This window comes from Malaclemys terrapin, chromosome 7 (assembly GCF_027887155.1).
Source record: "Malaclemys terrapin pileata isolate rMalTer1 chromosome 7, rMalTer1.hap1, whole genome shotgun sequence".
NCBI lineage: Eukaryota > Metazoa > Chordata > Testudines > Emydidae > Malaclemys > Malaclemys terrapin.
Genome location: NC_071511.1, coordinates 346,862 through 366,722, shown reverse-complemented (window position 1 = coordinate 366,722; position 19,861 = coordinate 346,862). Strand labels below are relative to the sequence as shown.

Below are 19,861 nucleotides of genomic sequence, written 5' to 3'. Positions count from 1 at the left end.
AAGCCGGGCTGCCCGAGCACTACCGGCTTCGGGCAGCCCCCATGCCTCCGGACCCTGCGCCGCCGGAGCCCGGGAGGGGAAGTGCCCGGCCGGCATTTTCCAGGACATGTTCGGCTTTTTGGCAATTCCCCCCGGACAGAGGTTTGATTACCGGGAAAATCCGGACGTATGGTAACCCTAGTCTAAGCGTCACCCACCGCCCCTACCCCGCTAGGCCGGGCAGCTCCGCTTGCTCAGCCCCTGGCACGGGCTCCACAGGCCTGACCGTCACCCCCCCCCCCACCCAGCCCCTGGCACGGGCTCCACAGGCCTGACCGTCACCCACCGCACCCCCCCAGCCCCAGGCACGGGCTCCACAGGCCTGACCGTCACCCACCGCACCCCCCCAGCCCCAGGCACGGGCTCCACAGGCCTGACCGTCACCCACCACCCCCCCAGCCCCAGGCATGGGCTCCACAGGCCTGACCGTCACCCACCACCCCCCCAGCCCCTGGCACGGGTTCCACAGGCCTGACCGTCACCCACCACCCCCCCAGCCCCTGGCACGGGTTCCACAGGCCTGACCGTCACCCACCGCCCCCCCCAACCCCAGGCATGGGCTCCACAGGCCTGACCGTCACCCACCGCCCCCCCCCAACCCCAGGCACGGGTTCCACAGGCCTGACCGTCACCCACCGCCCCCCCCAGGCACGAGCTCCACAGGCCTGACCGTCACCCACCTCCCTCCCAGCCCCAGGCACGGGCTCCACAGGCCTGACTGTCACCCACCGCCCCCCACCCAGCCCCAGGCACGGGCTCCACAGGCCTGACCGTCACCCACCGCCCCCCCCGCAGCCTCAGGCACGGGCTCCACAGGCCTGACCGTCACCCACCTCCCCCCCAGCCCCAGGCACGGGCTCCACAGGCCTGACCGTCACCCACCACCCCCCCAGCCCCTGGCACGGGTTCCACAGGCCTGACCGTCACCCACCGCCCCCCCCAACCCCAGGCACGGGTTCCACAGGCCTGACCGTCACCCACCGCCCCCCCCAACCCCAGGCACGGGCTCCACAGGCCTGACCGTCACCCACCGCCCCCCCAGCCCCAGGCACGAGCTCCACAGGCCTGACCGTCACCCACCCCCCCCCCCAGCCCCAGGCATGGGCTCCACAGGCCTGACCGTCACCCACCACCCCCCCAGCCCCTGGCACGGGTTCCACAGGCCTGACCGTCACCCACCGCCCCCCCCAACCCCAGGCATGGGCTCCACAGGCCTGACCGTCACCCACCGCCCCCCCCAGGCACGAGCTCCACAGGCCTGACCGTCACCCACCTCCCCCCCAGCCCCAGGCACGGGCTCCACAGGCCTGACTGTCACCCACCGCCCCCCCGCAGCCTCAGGCACGGGCTCCACAGGCCTGACCGTCACCCACCGCCCCCCACCGAGCCCCAGGCACGAGCTCCACAGGCCTGACCGTCACCCACCGCCCCCCACCCAGCCTCAGGCACGGGCTCCACAGGCCTGACCGTCACCCACCGCCCCCCACCTAGCCCCAGGCACGGGCTCCACAGGCCTGACCGTCACCCACCGCCCCCCCCAGCCCCAGGCACGGGCTCCACAGGCCTGACCGTCACCCACCGCACCCCCGCAGCCCCAGGCACGGTCTCCACAGGCCTGACCGTCACCCACCGCACCCCCGCAGCCCCAGGCACGGGCTCCACAGGCCTGACCGTCACCCACCCCCCCCCCCCAGCCCTAGGCACGAGCTCCACAGGCCTGACCGTCAGCCACCGCCCCCGACCCAGCCCCAGGCACGGGCTCCACAGGCCTGACCGTCACCCACCGCCCCCCCCAGCCCCAGGCACGAGCTCCACAGGCCTGACCGTCACCCACCGCCCCCCCCCCCCAGCCCCTGGCACGGGCTCCACAGGCCTGACCGTCACCCACCGCCCCCCCCAGCCCCAGGCACGGGCTCCACAGGCCTGACCGTCACCCACCGCCCCCCACCCAGCCCCAGGCACGGGCTCCACAGGCCTGACCGTCACCCACCGCCCCCCCCAGCCCCAGGCACGGGTTCCACAGGCCTGACCGTCACCCACCACCCCCCACCCAGCCCCAGGCACGGGCTCCACAGGCCTGACCGTCACCCACCGCCCCCCCAGCCCCAGGCACGAGCTCCACAGGCCTGACCGTCACCCACCGCCCCCCCCCAGGCACGAGCTCCACAGGCCTGACCGTCACCCACCCCCCCCCAGCCCCAGGCATGGGCTCCACAGGCCTGACCGTCACCCACCACCCCCCCAGCCCCTGGCACGGGTTCCACAGGCCTGACCGTCACCCACCGCCCCCCCCCAGCCCCAGGCATGGGCTCCACAGGCCTGACCGTCACCCACCGCCCCCCCAGCCCCAGGCACGGGTTCCACAGGCCTGACCGTCACCCACCGCCCCCCCCAGCCCCAGGCATGGGCTCCACAGGCCTGACCGTCACCCACCTCCCCCCCAGCCCCAGGCATGGGCTCCACAGGCCTGACCGTCACCCACCGCCCCCCCCAGCCCCAGGCACGGGCTCCACAGGCCTGACCGTCACCCACCACCACCACCCCAGCCCCAGGCACGAGCTCCACAGGCCTGACCGTCACCCACCGCCCCCCCCCCCAGCCCCAGGCACGGGCTCCACAGGCCTGACCGTCACCCACCGCCCCCCCAGCCCCAGGCACGAGCTCCACAGGCCTGACCGTCACCCACCTCCCCCCCAGCCCCAGGCACGGGCTCCACAGTCCTGACCGTCACCCACCTCCCCCCCAGCCCCAGGCACGGGCTCCACAGGCCTGACCGTCACCCACCACCACTTCCCCCCTGAGCCCCAGGCTCCTCAGGCCTGACCGTCACCCACCGCCCCCCCCAGCCCCAGGCACGGGCTCCACAGGCCTGAGCGTCACCCACCGCCCCCCCAGCCCCAGGCTCCTCAGGCCTGACCGTCACCCACCACCCCCCTAGCCCCTGGCACGGGTTCCACAGGCCTGACCGTCACCCACCGCCCCCCCCAACCCCAGGCACGGGTTCCACAGGCCTGACCGTCACCCACCGCCCCCCCCAGCCCCAGGCACGAGCTCCACAGGCCTGACCGTCACCCACCCCCCCCCCCCAGCCCCAGGCATGGGCTCCACAGGCCTGACCGTCACCCACCACCCCCCCAGCCCCTGGCACGGGTTCCACAGGCCTGACCGTCACCCACCGCCCCCCCCCAACCCCAGGCATGGGCTCCACAGGCCTGACCGTCACCCACCGCCCCCCCCAACCCCAGGCACGGGTTCCACAGGCCTGACCGTCACCCACCGCCCCCCCCAGGCACGAGCTCCACAGGCCTGACCGTCACCCACCTCCCCCCCAGCCCCAGGCACGGGCTCCACAGGCCTGACTGTCACCCACCGCCCCCCACCCAGCCCCAGGCACGGGCTCCACAGGCCTGACCGTCACCCACCGCCCCCCCGCAGCCTCAGGCACGGGCTCCACAGGCCTGACCGTCACCCACCGCCCCCCACCGAGCCCCAGGCACGAGCTCCACAGGCCTGACCGTCACCCACCGCCCCCCACCCAGCCTCAGGCACGGGCTCCACAGGCCTGACCGTCACCCACCGCCCCCCACCTAGCCCCAGGCACGGTCTCCACAGGCCTGACCGTCACCCACCGCACCCCCGCAGCCCCAGGCACGGGCTCCACAGGCCTGACCGTCACCCACCCCCCCCCCCCCCAGCCCTAGGCACGAGCTCCACAGGCCTGACCGTCAGCCACCGCCCCCCACCCAGCCCCAGGCACGGGCTCCACAGGCCTGACCGTCACCCACCGCCCCCCCCCAGCCCCAGGCACGAGCTCCACAGGCCTGACCGTCACCCACCGCCCCCCCCCCCCCCAGCCCCTGGCACGGGCTCCACAGGCCTGACCGTCACCCACCGCCCCCCCCAGCCCCAGGCACGGGCTCCACAGGCCTGACCGTCACCCACCGCCCCCCACCCAGCCCCAGGCACGGGCTCCACAGGCCTGACCGTCACCCACCGCCCCCCCCCAGCCCCAGGCACGGGTTCCACAGGCCTGACCGTCACCCACCACCCCCCACCCAGCCCCAGGCACGGGCTCCACAGGCCTGACCGTCACCCACCGCCCCCCCAGCCCCAGGCACGAGCTCCACAGGCCTGACCGTCACCCACCGCCCCCCCCCCAGGCACGAGCTCCACAGGCCTGACCGTCACCCACCCCCCCCCAGCCCCAGGCATGGGCTCCACAGGCCTGACCGTCACCCACCACCCCCCCCAGCCCCTGGCACGGGTTCCACAGGCCTGACCGTCACCCACCGCCCCCCCCCAGCCCCAGGCATGGGCTCCACAGGCCTGACCGTCACCCACCGCCCCCCCCCAGCCCCAGGCACGGGTTCCACAGGCCTGACCGTCACCCACCGCCCCCCCCAGCCCCAGGCATGGGCTCCACAGGCCTGACCGTCACCCACCTCCCCCCCCAGCCCCAGGCATGGGCTCCACAGGCCTGACCGTCACCCACCGCCCCCCCAGCCCCAGGCACGGGCTCCACAGGCCTGACCGTCACCCACCACCACCACCCCAGCCCCAGGCACGAGCTCCACAGGCCTGACCGTCACCCACCGCCCCCCCCCCCCCCCAGCCCCAGGCACGGGCTCCACAGGCCTGACCGTCACCCACCGCCCCCCCCAGCCCCAGGCACGAGCTCCACAGGCCTGACCGTCACCCACCTCCCCCCCAGCCCCAGGCACGGGCTCCACAGTCCTGACCGTCACCCACCTCCCCCCCAGCCCCAGGCACGGGCTCCACAGGCCTGACCGTCACCCACCACCACTTCCCCCCTGAGCCCCAGGCTCCTCAGGCCTGACCGTCACCCACCGCCCCCCCAGCCCCAGGCACGGGCTCCACAGGCCTGAGCGTCACCCACCGCCCCCCCAGCCCCAGGCTCCTCAGGCCTGACCGTCACCCACCACCCCCCCAGCCCCAGGCATGGGCTCCACAGGCTTGAGCGTCACCCACCGCCCAGCCCCAGCCAGGGCCACAGGCCTGAGCGTCACCCACCGCCCCCCCAGCCCCAGGCATGGGCTCCACAGGCCCCCGTGCCTGAGCCGGGAGAGGAAACACAGCACCCGTGTGAATCGGACCCACACGGGCATTGTAATGCTCAGACACATCATTAGCACGTGGGACTCAGTCACAGGATATAATTGAAGTCCGAAAGATACCGAACAATTATGGGTAACATGCACGTCTGCCGTTACATTAAACAGGATTAAAAAGGAATAGTCTGTAACCCCTCCAGCCTCAGGCCCTGAGCCAACTGCCAACTAAACAGGTTTAAGAAGAAATTTCCCCTATGGGGAAGTTGCTGCATAATTGTCCATTATGAGGTTTCATTCACCTCTCTGCAACATGAAGTACTGGCCAATATCTGAGAAAGAATACTAGTCTAGACAGACTACTCGAAGGAATTGCCAAACTTAATCCAGGGTCCCTACAGGTATTACTGCATTTAGTGTGTTTACCCTTCAGTTCCCAAGACCCATCTAAGTGTGGTATTTACATATGCTTACAAACCATTCAGGAATAAAGGGATTAATTAAACTGAAGCCTTTTCAGAATTAGGCCTGTTTAAGGTAAAGAACATAAGAACATAAAGATGCATCTCAGCATAAGACACTGCAGCCAAAACAGCTGGAATATCCTTTGATGCAGTATTTGACTAAGAAATCTTCAGCAAATGCAATGGTACCTGGATGGCCAGTGAGATAGAAGCATCCACAGATGTGGTACCTGGGCTTTGGAAATGGCATCAGAGAGTGCAGTACTGGGATCAGATAACGGGAGAGGAGAAGGTAGTTCTCTTCTCCTCCTCCATCCTACCTGTAATCCCAGAGGAGCCGAGTAATATTGATAAAATGATCAGCATGGAAATAGTTAACAGTGTTGACATGCAACTCACCATCATTAGACTCAAAGTTAACACCCATCAAAATGTACTAGATCACTGGTTCTCAAACTTTAGCAACCCGAGGACCCCCATTTTGATTTAAAACTTTTCATAGACCCCCAAGCTGGCTTCTAATTTTCCCCAGGGTGCTCAACCCCTGCCCAGCCTCAGGCCCCGCCCCCACTCCACCCTTTCCCCCAAGGCTCCACCCCATCTTCCCACCCCTGCTCTACCCCTGCCCCTCCTCTTCCCGCCCCCTTCTCCAAGCAAGCCCCATCCCCACTCCTCCCCACTCCCTCCCAGCACCTCCTGCACACCACTGAACAGCTGTTCTGCGGCCTGCAGGAGGTACTGGGAGGAAGGGGGAGGAGTTGATTGGCGGGGCTGGTGGTCCTGGACATGACTCCTGGACCCCCTGGAGTATCCTCGCGGACTCCAGTTTGAGAACCTGTACTAGATAGTTCACACTAAAGACTTGCTGGTCCCCTCTCTTCCTCGTTCCTGCCCCAAGCAAAAGGCTTTTCTCACAGAATTTAAGATTTATGGGGAAAGAAATCCTTCCCAGAGCCTGGCAGCTTCTCCACATCTAGAGTAACTGATGGAGCCCATGAACATTCCCTACTTGGTTAGGGAGCTAGGCCTAAAGATCTGCTTCCGTTCCAGCAGTACCACTACCAGACAATGAAAACCCTTTGTAGAGCCTCCTCGCACAGCTTGTACTCTGAGTCAGAGAAACTACAGTGGGCTTAGCTCTTCTATACCTGCTGAAGGATTAGCTATTTGTGACTTCCCACATTTAGCAGGCAGCAGGTTAGAGATCTCTGCACAGAGGACTAGAAACCTAACTTTTCTTTGAATGGAAGTCTAGCTTCTGCAGAAACCAATATGGAAGTTGAGTTGTGCCATCTCTGTAGACAGATTGGTGGCAGGTGCAGAAATGTGGCAATAAATGGGAAAGTAATGGAGTAAAAGCACCTAGGTTCAGGAACAGAGGAGATGGAGCCATTGTAACAGACAACAAGCTGCTGAGGAAGGAGAGTGAGACTCAATCAGGCTACTTGGATTATGGTGTTAAGGGAATGGAGCCTGGTGAAAGGACAGGAACATAGTGGGAGAGAAAAAGGCTGCCAATGCTTGAATTCCACTATGAATTCTATGGCCTGCATCTTCAACAGATTTGCCATCTGATATGGTTCTATGTCCTGTGGAATAAACTGATTTTCTGTGTTCCATCTCCAGAGAAAGAGGCACAAGGCTGATCTGGACACTGGGTACTCAGCCAGGGGTGTTGGAGGCATTTCACTGCTGTTGTCCGTTTGGCTGGTGTGTATTCCAGCATTGGCAGAAGGAAGCTAGTAAATGGAGCGGCCTCTTGCTTTGTCCAGTTGTATCTGTCCATTAGGGTGTTGTACAGAGTGCAGGGGAAAAGCCTGGAAATCCGTAGGAGAGCACCTACCAAAGATGACATAAGCACAATACTTCACCATTGAGTATAAAAGCCTCCTAAATCCCTCTCCTCTTGCTGCTTTATTACACACCACCTCCTCCTGGATTCTCCCTATACCACCTTAAATAATTCTCCTGCTCTTCGCTCTTTATACTTGTAAGGTGCCACCTGTCAGCCAGTTGTGCTGATCTTTGAACTCCCCCCACTATGTCAATATTGCTCTGGTGATAATATGCCCAAAAGTGAATTAAATATTTTAGATGCAGTCACACCAGGGGCCATAAAGTCAGAGACCATCACCTCCCTGCTCCGTGATAGCTCTGTGAATGCAGCCCAAAAATGCATTGGCCCTTTTTCGTTGCCATATCTCTCTGCAAACTCATGTATAATTTCTTTATTATGATTATTGCTTTTACAGGCCCAGAAGTCTGGTAGACACTTAACAGAAGACAGACGACAGAAGACAGTCCTTGCCCAGAGAGCATGCAGTAAGTCAGGTTAGGCTGACCAGTACCCAATGGGTCAATTAAATTTACAAATATACACAATTAATGAGAAAAATATCCATAATGACTATCTTTTGACTCGCTTCTTGTTGGCACCATGGAAGGAAAAAACGGTTACCTACTTTTTTGTAACGGTTGTTCTTCGAGATGTGTTGCTCATCTCGATTCCATTCTAGGTGTGCGCGTGCCCATGTGCGCGGCTGTTGGAGATTTTTGCCTTAGTGGTATCCGTAGGTCAGCAGCTAAGTTTTCTGTAAGCTGCGCAGCCGCAACCTACTTAGCGCCATGTAAGCGCTTAGAGAACCTGCACGGGGTCCTGCCACAGCTGGGAGAGGGACGCCCCTCCCCCAGCCCCCGCCTAGCCCGGCTGCCAACCTGCTGCGGCCGGGGCAGCCCAGACTTGCCGTGGCCAGGGAACCCTTCCTCCGGCCCCAACTCCACTGCAGCCAAGACCTGCCGGGGTGGGCTGGCCTGGCCCAGGACCCAGGCGCGGCCATGCTGGGACCAGGGGAGAGGCATCTATCCTGCAGTCCCAGCCCCGGAGCTGTTGCGGTGGGGATAGACGCCTCTTCCCCCAACCCAGGTGCTACTGTGGGGAGTCTGCTCTCCCTGCCGGAGCATCCTCCTGTACCCCAAACCCTTCATCCGCGGCCCCACCCCAGAGCCCACACCCCCAGTCGGAGCCCTCATCCCATGCACCAAGCCCCAGCCCTGAGCTCCTCATGCCTGGCCCCACCCCAGAGCCCACACCCCCAGCCGGAGCCCTCACCCCATGCACCAAGCCCCAGCCCTGATCCCTTCATGCCCAGCCCCACCCCAGAGCCCACACCCCCAGCCAGAGCCCTCATCCCATGCACCAAGCCGCAGCCCTGAGCCTCTCATGTCTGGCCCCAGCCCACACCCCTAGTTGGAGCCCTCACAAACCTTCACCCCAACCCTCTGTCCCACCCCTGAGCTCCCTCCCACTCTCCGAACCCCTTGGTCCCACAACCACCACATGAATTTTGTTATGTGCACCAATGTGAAGGTGATGTGTCACACATCACCTCCATAGCACATAACAAAATTAATTCCACACGTGGGTGGGAAAAATTAGAGGGAACACTGGTCGGCAATGGCGCCCCCATGAGTGCCGCACTCATGCGCTGGTATATCAGGCTCTACGCCCCCTCAGTTCCTTCTTGCCGGCAACTCCAACAGCGGGGCAGGAAGGTGGGTCATGGAATGGACATGAAAAAAATTAATTAATTAATGGAGATATCCTATCTCCTGGAACTGGAAGGGACCTTGAAAGGTCATTGAGACCAACCCCCTGCCTTCACTAGCAGGACCAAGTACTGATTTTGCCCCAGATCCCTAAGTGGCCCCCTCAAGGATTGAACTCACAACCCTGGGTTTAGTAGGCCAATGCTCAAACCACTGAGCAATCCCTCCCCAACACAGCTCAAAGAACAACAGTTACAAAAAGGTAGGTAACCATTTTTTCTTCGAGTGCTTGCTCGTGTCCATTCCGTTCTAGGTGACTCATAAGCAGTGCCAATGGAGATGGGCTCAGAGTTCATGGTCTTGCAGCTTGCAGCACTACTCTGCCGAAGCCAGCATCGTCCCGGGCCTGCTGGGTAAGTGCACAATGGGATGTAAATGTGTGGACCGATGACCAGGTTGCAGCTCTACAGGTCTCTTAGATGGGTACCTGAGCCAAGAAGGCCACTGATGACGCTTGCACTCTAGTTGAGTGTGCCGTGACTATTGCCGGTGGAGGCACTTTCACCAGCTCGTAGCAGTATCGGATGCAGGCTGTGATCCAAGATGAAATCCTTTGAGCAGACATTGGGCGACCTTTCATCCTGTCTGCCACTGCAACGAACAGCTGCGTTGACTTGCAAAATGGCCTTGTCCTGTCGATATAGAAGGCCAGCGCCCTCCCGACATCCAGGGCATTCCTTTTCCGATTTATGAGGCTTCAGGAAGAAGACAGGCAAGTATATGTCCTGGCCGGTATGAAACTGGGAAACTACCTTGGGCAGGAACACCGAGTGCAGTCACAGCTGGACCTTATTCTGGTAGAATATGTAGGGTGGTTCTGAAATAAGAGCCCTGATCTCAGACACCCTGCGGGCAGACATTACTGCAACCAGGAATGAAATCTTCCAGGAGAGAAGGAGAAGAGAGCAGGAAGCCAGAGGTTCAAAGAGAGGCCCCATGAGCCTTGACAGCACGAGATTCAAGTCCCAGGAAGGACAGGCTCCCGGACATGAGGGTAGAGACGCTCCAGACCTTTCAAAAAACAGACTGTCATGTCGTGAGCGAAGACTGACCTGCCTTGGAATGGAGGGTGGAAAGCCAAAGTAGTGGCCAGGTGGACCCTGACTGATGACAGGGACAGGCCCTGGAGCTTGAGGTGCAGAAGATAATCCAGAATAACCTGCAGCAAGGCCAGTTGTTCTGAAGCCCAGTACGTGAACCTTTTCCACTTGGCCAAGTAAGTCGCTCTGGTGGAGGGTTTTCTGCTACCCAACAAGACCTGTAGAACCCGGGCCGAGCATTCCTGCTCTTCCACATTCAGGCATGCAGTAGCCATGCTGTCAAATGCAACACCACCAAGTTCGGGAGACTCAACTGTTGAGTCTTTCACTGTTGCACCACATGCTTCTAGCCAGTCAGTTGAGTTTCTTGCAGAAAGATAGTGAGCATTTGCTGGTCTTCTTCGGAACCAGTGTTCAACTTCAGGATGAACAAGTGACAATGCACTTAACGTTGGCCTCCAGTTTGTAGTGTGTGGTATTTCTTGCTTAAATAGAAAGTAGGATGCCACAGCCATGTTTGTTCGCATGAACTGTGTTGTGTCTCCAGCATTCTTAACATCCTCATTAACACTCACTGGTGTTGTCCTTGGTCAGAGGAGACTCAGAGTTCAGAGGTGCTTTCACATGAGTTCACCTCCCAGGTGGGGGGGCAAGATGGCACCTTGCTTGTTCCTCCAGCTGCTAACTGTTTGCTCTGGCCACTGTTGTTCATTGTGCCACCGTTCACTCCATCGCTCTGTTGCCAATGGCCCTGCGCCGTCACCTGCCACTGTGACCTCTGCGAGTTGGTCTCTTGAGGTTCCACCCAGATCTCAGTGATTTCAGCTGAGCTCTCAGTGGGGGAACCTCGCTGATAGTGCAGACTGGGGTGTCTCTTCCACAGAAACACTGTCCCACAGCAGGACTAAGCACTTAGACCTGATTTCAGCTGTAGTGGTCACTTAACAAAACAAAAGACTATGGAACCTAATCAGCTCTGTCTTTAAACAGTGGAGAGGGGCAGGTCAAATAGTACTTGTGACTCAGGCAGACCATCAAGCAAAACACCTGTCCCCACCCTCTCTCATGATGCTCTCAATCAGCACAGGCTAGGTACAGTTCTACTGCCCTTTACTCATACAATAAGAACAACAACATTACATTACCCCCACCCCGCATTCAAGTGATTTGTAACCCAAACCTAGCCAAAATCTATCCCTTGGGCAACACAGCTCTGTTTGCTGGATACCTAGGTAGATTAGGTGTGAATGTAAATACAATCTGGTCCTGAAGCCCTTTCCCCCCAGCCCCAGCTCATCACTAGCTGTCAGGGAGAGCTCATTAAGACTTTGCTTACAAATCATCATTTGGATTTATTAGGTTGGCCAATGTCCCCGAAATGAATGCACCGACATTGTCATAAAAAACAGCAGCTGTATAAGGAAGCTAGTCTATGTTCATACTTTTCAAATCTATTATACGTTTTCAGATACACGTATTTTATCATACACTGTATATACTTTTAAAGTATGTATTAATGTTTCAATTTCAATTCAAATTTCCAAACAATCACTAAACTGGCAACACTGCATGTAATTAGTTCACAAAAATGGGGTGGGGGTGTTGGGGAAATTCGGGGGGCGAGGTGGGGAAATCCCTGTTTGAGGCTGTTTCACTGGCTGAGTGGAGAAAGGAACATAGTAAGAGACTAAGTGGGAAAGTGGGGAGGGAGAGTGCTAGGTAGGGCCTTGGAGTCAAGGACAAAATGTTTAAACTTGATGAGCCAAGGGAGAGGCAGCAAAGAGATTCAAAGAGAGGAGATGCACATTTTAGACAAACTGGGCTGGAGGCAAAGGCCGCGGAGTTGGGAAGAGAATGTGCTTGTCCTCTGTCAGCATAATACCCGAATTTCAGGCTTCTTCCAGCTTGACTCTCATTTAGTTATTTTCATCCCACGTTTCTACTCTCCATCTAGGTCCTTTTGGGATATTTCTTAGTTCTCACTGACTAAGAAACTCCTACCGACTTTAGAATTTTGTACTGGCATCATCTCCTGAGTAACGCTCAAGTCAATAGGTTGGCACAGCAAGGTCCTAGAGGACTTCATGGAGTCTTCAGCTCTCTCCCTGCTTACAGAGAGCTTTGCTTAAGATAGCTTTTTGTTTGTTTTTCAAAGAGCAAGTTATTTAGGGGTGGGTCAGAGATCTGCACCTTTCTGCATAGGCGGCGACTTTCCATTATGCTGGGGGGTGCTTGACCCCCTGGTTCTGCCCCAGGCCCTGCCCTCTCTCCATCCCTTCCCCCAAGGCCACACCCCTGCCCCGCCCTGCATCTTCCCACCCCCGCTCCGCCCCTTCCCGCCCCGTTCCGCCCCCTCCCCCGAGTGTGCCGCGTCCTCGCTCCTCCCCTCCCCCCCAGCCTCCTGCACGCCGCGGAACAGCTGATTGCGGTGGGCAGGAGGGAGAAGCGCTGATTGGCGGGGCCTGCTGTTGGGCAGGAGGCACTGGGGGGGAGGGGGAGGTGCTGATGGGGGGCTGCTGGTGGGTGCTCAGCACCCACCATTTTTTCCCCATGGGTGCTCCAGCCCCAGAGCACCCACGGAGTCAGCGCCTATGCCTTTCTGGATAATTCCCCAGCTCCTATTTTCACCTTGTCTGCTGAAGAATTTAGACGACTGTTTCCAGGAGAAAATAATTTTAGGAGGAATTCTTCCCAGGAGTTCAATGATACGAGCAACATGATCTAGAGAGAGCGAGAGAGAGAGAGAGAAAGAGAATGGGGGAAACAAGAAGCTGGATATTTAGATTTTATGATCCTTTCATCAATGAAGTCACTGAAGATGACAGAATCCTACCATCATCTCTGGAGAAATATTTCCCGGCCTGGGGTTCAAAAAGGCACTCGCCGGTCACCATTTCAAATGCCTGGAAATGAAATAGCCTATTAATCCACTCAGTGCCCAAGCCAGACAGTCAAGAGAGTCATTCTTCACCAGTCCCTCCACTCCCTCAGCACCACCCCATTTTTCACTTCTCCAATACTCCATGACACAGGAGTGTTCCTAAGATAAGGAAACACCTGCAGGTGCCGACAGTCCCTGCTCTGCCACCACAGACATCACATTCCCCTTTGCCTGGGTAAATCTCAGTGTGTATCTGGTTCAGTTTGACATATGTTAGGTTCCATATATAGGATATTAATTGCCTTGTAATCAATATAGGGACAAGACAATTAAGAGGAGGTTTATCTGCAGTACAACTTTGAACAGTAGTTGGTATTTGCAGCGTGCTTATTTTTAATCACGACTTCTTCAGACAAGACTCGTCTTACTCCCAAAAGCAGTAAGATCAACTGATGGCTGAGGACAGATATTCTCACAGGGTTGCTGGTGTGTCATTCATGTTCACATCTGTGGTGCACTGCAATCACCATGTCCATTGGGCTGAGAATCCCTACCAGGCAGGCTGTGCTCCAGATATCTGCAGGAGTGCTGTAATCTAACCCAAGAAGAACTTCCAGGGCTCGGTATGGCTGGGTCTGGATCTCTTTGGAAAGGGGCTTATACTGAAACAGAAAGGACAGACTATGGCTAGTGGTTCACAACTGATTAAAAACAAAGAAAATCACAGCAAAGTCCAGGACGTAGTGGTACAGACCATGGATGGAACATGCTGAATGCATATACCCAATCTCATGCAGGATACAGCAGATCTACCTGCTGAGCCCCACAACACCTGGGGTGATTTCCCTTCATTCTCCTCATGATTAGACATTTCTACTGGACTAAAACAACGAGGAGGCACCTTAGAGACTAACACATTTATTTGGGCATAAGCTTTCGTGGGCTAGAACCCACTTCATCAGATGCATGGAGTGGAAAATACAGGAGCAGGTATAAATACATGAAAGGATGGGAGTTGCCTTACCAAGTGTGAGGTCAGTCTAATGAGACAATTAATTTAACAGCAGGATACCAAGGGAGGAAAAATAAATAAAGTGGCCCATATCAGACAGTTGACAAGAAGGTGTGATCACTTTGGTCACTCAATAACAGACCTAAAAGTGGCAATTCTTCAACAAAAAAACTTCAAAAACAGACTCCAACGTGAAACTGCAGAACTGGAATTAATTTGCAAACTGGACATCATCAGATTAGGCCTGAATAAGGACTGGCAGTGGTTGGGTCATTACAAAACCTAAACCTAATTTCCCCAGTACTAATTTCCCCCAACTGTTACTCACACCTTCTTTAAAAGGCAACAGAGGGTCCTGTGGCACCTTTGAGACTAACAGAAGTATTGGGAGCATAAGCTTTCGTGGGTAAGAACCTCACTTCTTCAGATGCAAGTAATGGAAATCGCCAGAGGCAGGTATAAATCAGTATGGAGATAACGAGGTTAGTACAATTAGAGAGGGTGAGGTGCTCTGCTAGCAGTTGAGGTGTGAACACCAAGGGAGGAGAAGCTGCTTCTGTAGTTGGATAGCCATTCACAGTCTTTGTTTAATCCTGATCTGATGGTGTCAAATTTGCAAATGAACTGGAGCTCAGCAGTTTCTCTTTGGAGTCTGGTCCTGAAGTTTTTTTGCTGTAAGATGGCTACCTTTACATCTGCTATTATGTGGCCAGGGAGGTTGAAGTGTTCTCCTACAGATTTTTGTATATTGCCATTCCTGATATCTGACTTGTGTCCATTTATCCTCTTGCGTAGTGACTGTCCAGTATGGCCAATGTACATAGCAGAGGGGCATTGCTGGCATATGATGGCATATATAACATTGGTGGACGTGCAGGTGAATGAGCCGGTGATGTTGTAGCTACATATACAATGTTATATGTAGGGGGGTGAGAGCAGTGGCGTAGCTAGCTTCTAAGAGGAGAGGGAGCAAACATAAAAAAGGTGCCCCCCATTGGGTCCTCCTCTGGCCATGCCCCCCTTGGCTCCTCCTCTGGCCGCACCGCCCCTCCCCCCCCCCATGGCTCCTCCGGCCCCACCGTGCCACCCCTGCACCCCCCCTCGCTCCTCCGGCCGCTTTTGGAAAGGCGCTGCTTATGGAACATGTGCTGAGGGGAAGCGGCTGCTTCCCCTGCACCCCGCTAGCTACACTACTAGGTGAGAGCTGAAACTGACTCACGGTCCAGCATGCGCTGCCTAGGTCTGCAATTTTCACTCCCATTTTCATTATATTGCAATGATCCAATTGATTGGCAAGAATTCCTGTATGAAAGAAAAAAAAAACAGAGTTTAAATTCACAATTTTTCTAGATACAAAAAATTATGTTTTTAAGAGACACTGGATTTATGGATTATTATAACAATCTGTAACCCACTAATCCCCCTTTTGTCCTATTACTACAGGGGTGTTATCCGGCCACTTCACTTTGAATGATCCCTTAGAATATGTGCTAAACACTTAAGCTAAACTATCTGATTGATCTTGTATTTAGCTGTGACACTCTGAGTACCTTTCCCAGACCTTAGGAAGAGCTCTTTGTAGCTCCAAAGCTTGTCTCTCTCACCAACAGAAGTTGGTCCAATAAAAGATATTACCTCACCCCTCTTGTCTCCAAACTAACAGGTGTATCATTCAACACAGATCATTCATATATGTTTTTGCCTTTATCTAATGCCTTTCAGCCCAAAGGATCCTACAGTGCTTTACAGAGAGGTGATTCCTCTTTACCCACTGCTGAAACTTCTATGTGCTTATCCAGTTAGATTGGCAAGAGGATTTTAGAAGAACAGCCTGTAATTGTCTGAAGCGGAGCGTTGGGGTCAGCACCAACTCAGAGGGAAGAGTGCCCCCTATTCAGTCGCTCACCCCACGATGCATCACAGTTCCCTTAGCATCAAGCCGGGGCACTGGGGCCAACAGTGACTCAGGAAAGAGCACTTCCTACTGAGTCCCTCAGATCACAGCGATAGCACTGGCTTTTCTCCTCTGACAACATCAGCAAGAGGAAATGTGACCCCTGCAGGGTACTGACCTCTGGCAGACAGAATCTGCTCTGAAAACTGAAAGGTGACCAGCTACCTTTTGATTTTTATCTTGGAAATAGGATGACCAGATGTCCCGATTTTATAGGGACAGTCCCGATTTTTGGGTCTTTTTCTTATCTGTGTACAGTACTATAAAATCCCTCCTGGCCAGAGACTCCAAAATCCTTTTCCCTGTAAAGGGTTAAGAAGCTCAGGTAACCTGGCTGGCATCTGACCAAAGGACCAATAAGGGGACAAGATACTTTCAAATCTTGGGGGGGCGGTGGGGGGAGGAAGGCTTTTGTTTGTGTTCTTTGTTTGGGAGTGCGTTCGCTCGTGGGACTGAGAGGGACCAGACATCAATCCAGGTTCTCCACATCTTTCTAAACAAGTCTCTCCTATTTCAAACTTGTAAGTAAATAGCCAGGCAAGGCATCTTAGTTTTCCTTTGTTTTCTCAACTTTTAAATGTACCTTTTACTAGAGTGTTTATCTTTGTTTGCTGTACTTTGAACCTAAGACTAGAGGGGAGTCCTCTGAGCTCTTTAAGTTTGATTACCCTGTAAGGTTAATTTCCATACTGATTTTACAGAGATGATTTTTACCTTTTTCTTTAATTAAAAGCCTTCTTTTTAAGAACCTGATTGATTTTTCCTTGTTTTAGATCCAAGGGGGTTGGATCTGTATTCACCAGGAGTTGGTGGGAGGAAGGAGGGGGAATGGTTAATTTCTCCTTGTTTTAAGATCCAAGGGGTTTGGATCTTTATTCACCAGGGAATTGGTGAAGGTTTCTCAAGGCTTCCCAGGGATGGGAATTCTTGGGATGGTGGCAGCGGACCAGAGCTAAGCTGGTAGTTAAGCTTAGAAGTTTTCATGCAGGCCCCTACATTTGTACCCTAAAGTTCAAAGTGGGGATACAGCCCTGACAGGCTCCTATTACCTCCCACCCCCGTCTCGATTTTTCACATTTGCTATCTGGTCACCCTACTTGGAAAAGACATCCCTTTCCCTCAAATATCTTCCAGATTATGTTACTTTACAATGAAGTGCTTGTTAATATATGTCATACACTATCATGCAAGCCTGATTCAAGCAAAAATCTGTCAGTAATTTAGTGTGAGGAATATCTCTGGTGCAAAGACTCAGAATACAAGTGCTGGTGTTGTGTTTAAATTACAGAAAGGAAATAGCGTTCTCAGAATAAGAACCTAAACAGAACAGAATAGAATGGAGTAGTTTAACACACTGAGAACATGAACTAGATGTTCTCCTCTGAAGATTTCTTGTCAAATGTGACTGTCTGGACCACAAGTGAGGACTAGTTTGCAGTGATAGAGCTGTGTATATGTGTGGGCAGGATTAAAGGGCATCAGCAGATCTGTAGGAGGGAGTGGGGGAAATGCTGCAGGGCTGGATTGAGGGGCATCAACAGAGTCAGAATAGCAGGGGGAGCTGCGTGTCCATCTCATCATGATGTCCCCATGAATTGCATAGTTTTGAGGCTGCTGCTACCTTTCAGCAGATCAGATTTGTTTCCGTTCCTGTGCAAATACAATCCCCCTCTCTGATTCTGGTTGTCAGACATGGTTCTCAGATCTATGGTGATAAATTTAACTGGGCAAAGTGTGGCTGGATAGGAATTCCTACTTTGTAAATTTTGCTGGGACTAATGGAAAGCAACTGGGCCTTGCTGGTGCCCCAGTGAGGCAAGGACATTTATTGGGATAACTGTACTCTCTGAGACACGAGAGCCTGTCCCAGCAGCTCTCGATGACAGGACATTGAGCTTTGTGAACAGGAGTTTGATCTTGACTGTGGCTGTTGTTAAACTGTCTTGGAGAAAACAGAAGTCACAAATGAGAATGTTTTATTTTAAAGTCACAGAAGCCAGTGCATAAAGCAAAAAACAAACAAACAAACAAACAAAAACCAAGGGAGGGTTTTATTTTCCAGTCTAGGCTCTTTATGAAGGCTGTTGGTCTGGCTGCACTGACTCCAGGCCGCACAGACTGCCCCAGGTGAAAGAGGACACAGGAAAGACATTAGCCCATTGAGTAATGTTGCATAGGTACTATCCACAACCAGAGGAAGCACTGAGATGAAGAGACCCTGAGAAGTTATTGCAATGCCTATATAAGCCTGAAGAAGAGCAGTAAACACAGGTCTCCTTTAAACATCAGATACTGGAGATGGGCCTTTGCATGGTTAAAACAAAGTACTTTGGGTTACAACTAGCATGAAAAGTGCTATACAAGGTGGAGCTGTATTGTCCTGTAAGGCTGTGAGTAACTGCTCAGAAGCGATGGAAAGGCATCAGCAAATGCTCATAATTTTTCAGTTGTTCCTACATACAAACCCATCTGCAGCAGCATGTCTATACACAAACAAACCTAGACTGGGGTTTAAGTGGTTGGTATATGAGACAGATGGGCTTACTCCTGGAAGCAAGAAATGGAAAAGGCCTACCAATACAGGGTCATCTAGGCCAATGGCCTCTCACCAGCCAATGCAGGAATTTATCCTACTGTATATTTACCCTTGGTATGAAGTCTCCATAGGCTGAGGTTGGGGTGCAGTAAGCAGGAATGTTCTTGTTCCTCGCAGGAATCCTAGCACCTGTGTGAGTCCCACTTAGAATCATAGACTATCAGGGTTGGAAGGGACCTCAGGAGGTATCTAGTCCAACCCCCTGCTCAAAGCGGGACCAATTCCCAACTAAATCATCCCAGCCAGGGCTTTGTCAAGCCGGGCCTTAAAAATCTCCAAGGAAGGAGATTCCACCACCTCCCTAGGGAACGCATTCCAGTGCTTCACCACCCTCCTAGTGAAATAGTGTTTCCTAATATCCAACCTAGACCTCCCCCACTGCAACTTGAGACCATTACTCCTTGTTCTGTCATCTGCCACCACTGAGAACAGCCGAGTTCCATCCTCTTTGGAACCCCCCTTCAGGTAGTTGAAAGCAGCTATCAAATCCCCCCTCATTCTTCTCTTCTGGAGACTAAACAATCCCAGTTCCCTCAGCCTCTCCTAATAAGTCATGTGCTCCAGCCCTCTAATCATTTTTGTTGCCCTCCGCTGGACTCTTTCCAATTTTTCCACATCCTTCTTGTAGTGTGGGGCCCAAAACTGGACACAGTATTCCAGATGAGGCCTCACCAATGTCAAATAAAGGGGAACGATCACATTCCTCGTTCTGCTGGCAATGCACTTCCTGTACTAAACTCTGCAAATCTTTACCCTTTCTACCTACCTGGTTTCTTTAGGCCCAGATTTATACTTTGGCTCCAGGCAGCTGTGTCATGCAGAAGCTTCTGGAGACTCTCCTCATCCAACTGCAGCAAGATGTTCTCTGGCTTGATGTCTGTATGGATAATCCGACAATTTGTATGCAGGAACTGTAGCCCTGCCAGTACCTGTATGAACCAGAGACGGTGATTAACAATCAGGAATGCAGAAACCATTCCTAGGAGCAGCTTTAGATGATGTCACAAGAGAAAAAGAGTCCAAAATAATAGACTTGGTGTTTCACACATATTCTGATATTTATGAAGAATGAGACACAGATGACATTGAAAATTCTGTAGGAGGCCATCCTGTCGGAGAATTTCTGCTTCCACAATCCCTATATAGGGAATCCCATGCATCTGCTTGGAGTCAGCATCTGTGACAGGGTGCTGAGTGAGA

At 54.7% G+C, this 19,861-nt stretch overlaps 1 protein-coding gene across 3 annotated transcripts in view; it reads right to left on the bottom strand.

The window, feature by feature from the left end:
• Nucleotides 1–6,225: 6,225 nt before the first annotated feature.
• Nucleotides 6,226–19,861, bottom strand: part of LOC128840785 (SRSF protein kinase 3-like) — a 36,090-nt gene continuing 22,454 nt past the window's right edge. For 2 of the 3 annotated variants that reach the window (XM_054035197.1, XM_054035196.1), the window contains 6 exons: nucleotides 19,428–19,590; nucleotides 15,331–15,413; nucleotides 13,654–13,761; nucleotides 13,052–13,121; nucleotides 12,847–12,939; nucleotides 6,226–7,411 (listed from right to left, as the gene is read on the bottom strand). In XM_054035197.1, coding sequence (XP_053891172.1) covers nucleotides 7,155–7,411; nucleotides 12,847–12,939; nucleotides 13,052–13,121; nucleotides 13,654–13,761; nucleotides 15,331–15,413; nucleotides 19,428–19,590 — 774 coding nt within the window. In that variant the 3' untranslated portion in view covers nucleotides 6,226–7,154. Of the gene's footprint in view, nucleotides 7,412–11,830; nucleotides 12,324–12,846; nucleotides 12,940–13,051; nucleotides 13,122–13,653; nucleotides 13,762–15,330; nucleotides 15,414–19,427; nucleotides 19,591–19,861 lie in introns of those variants that run through there. The other variant, XM_054035198.1, reaches the window with a different exon arrangement.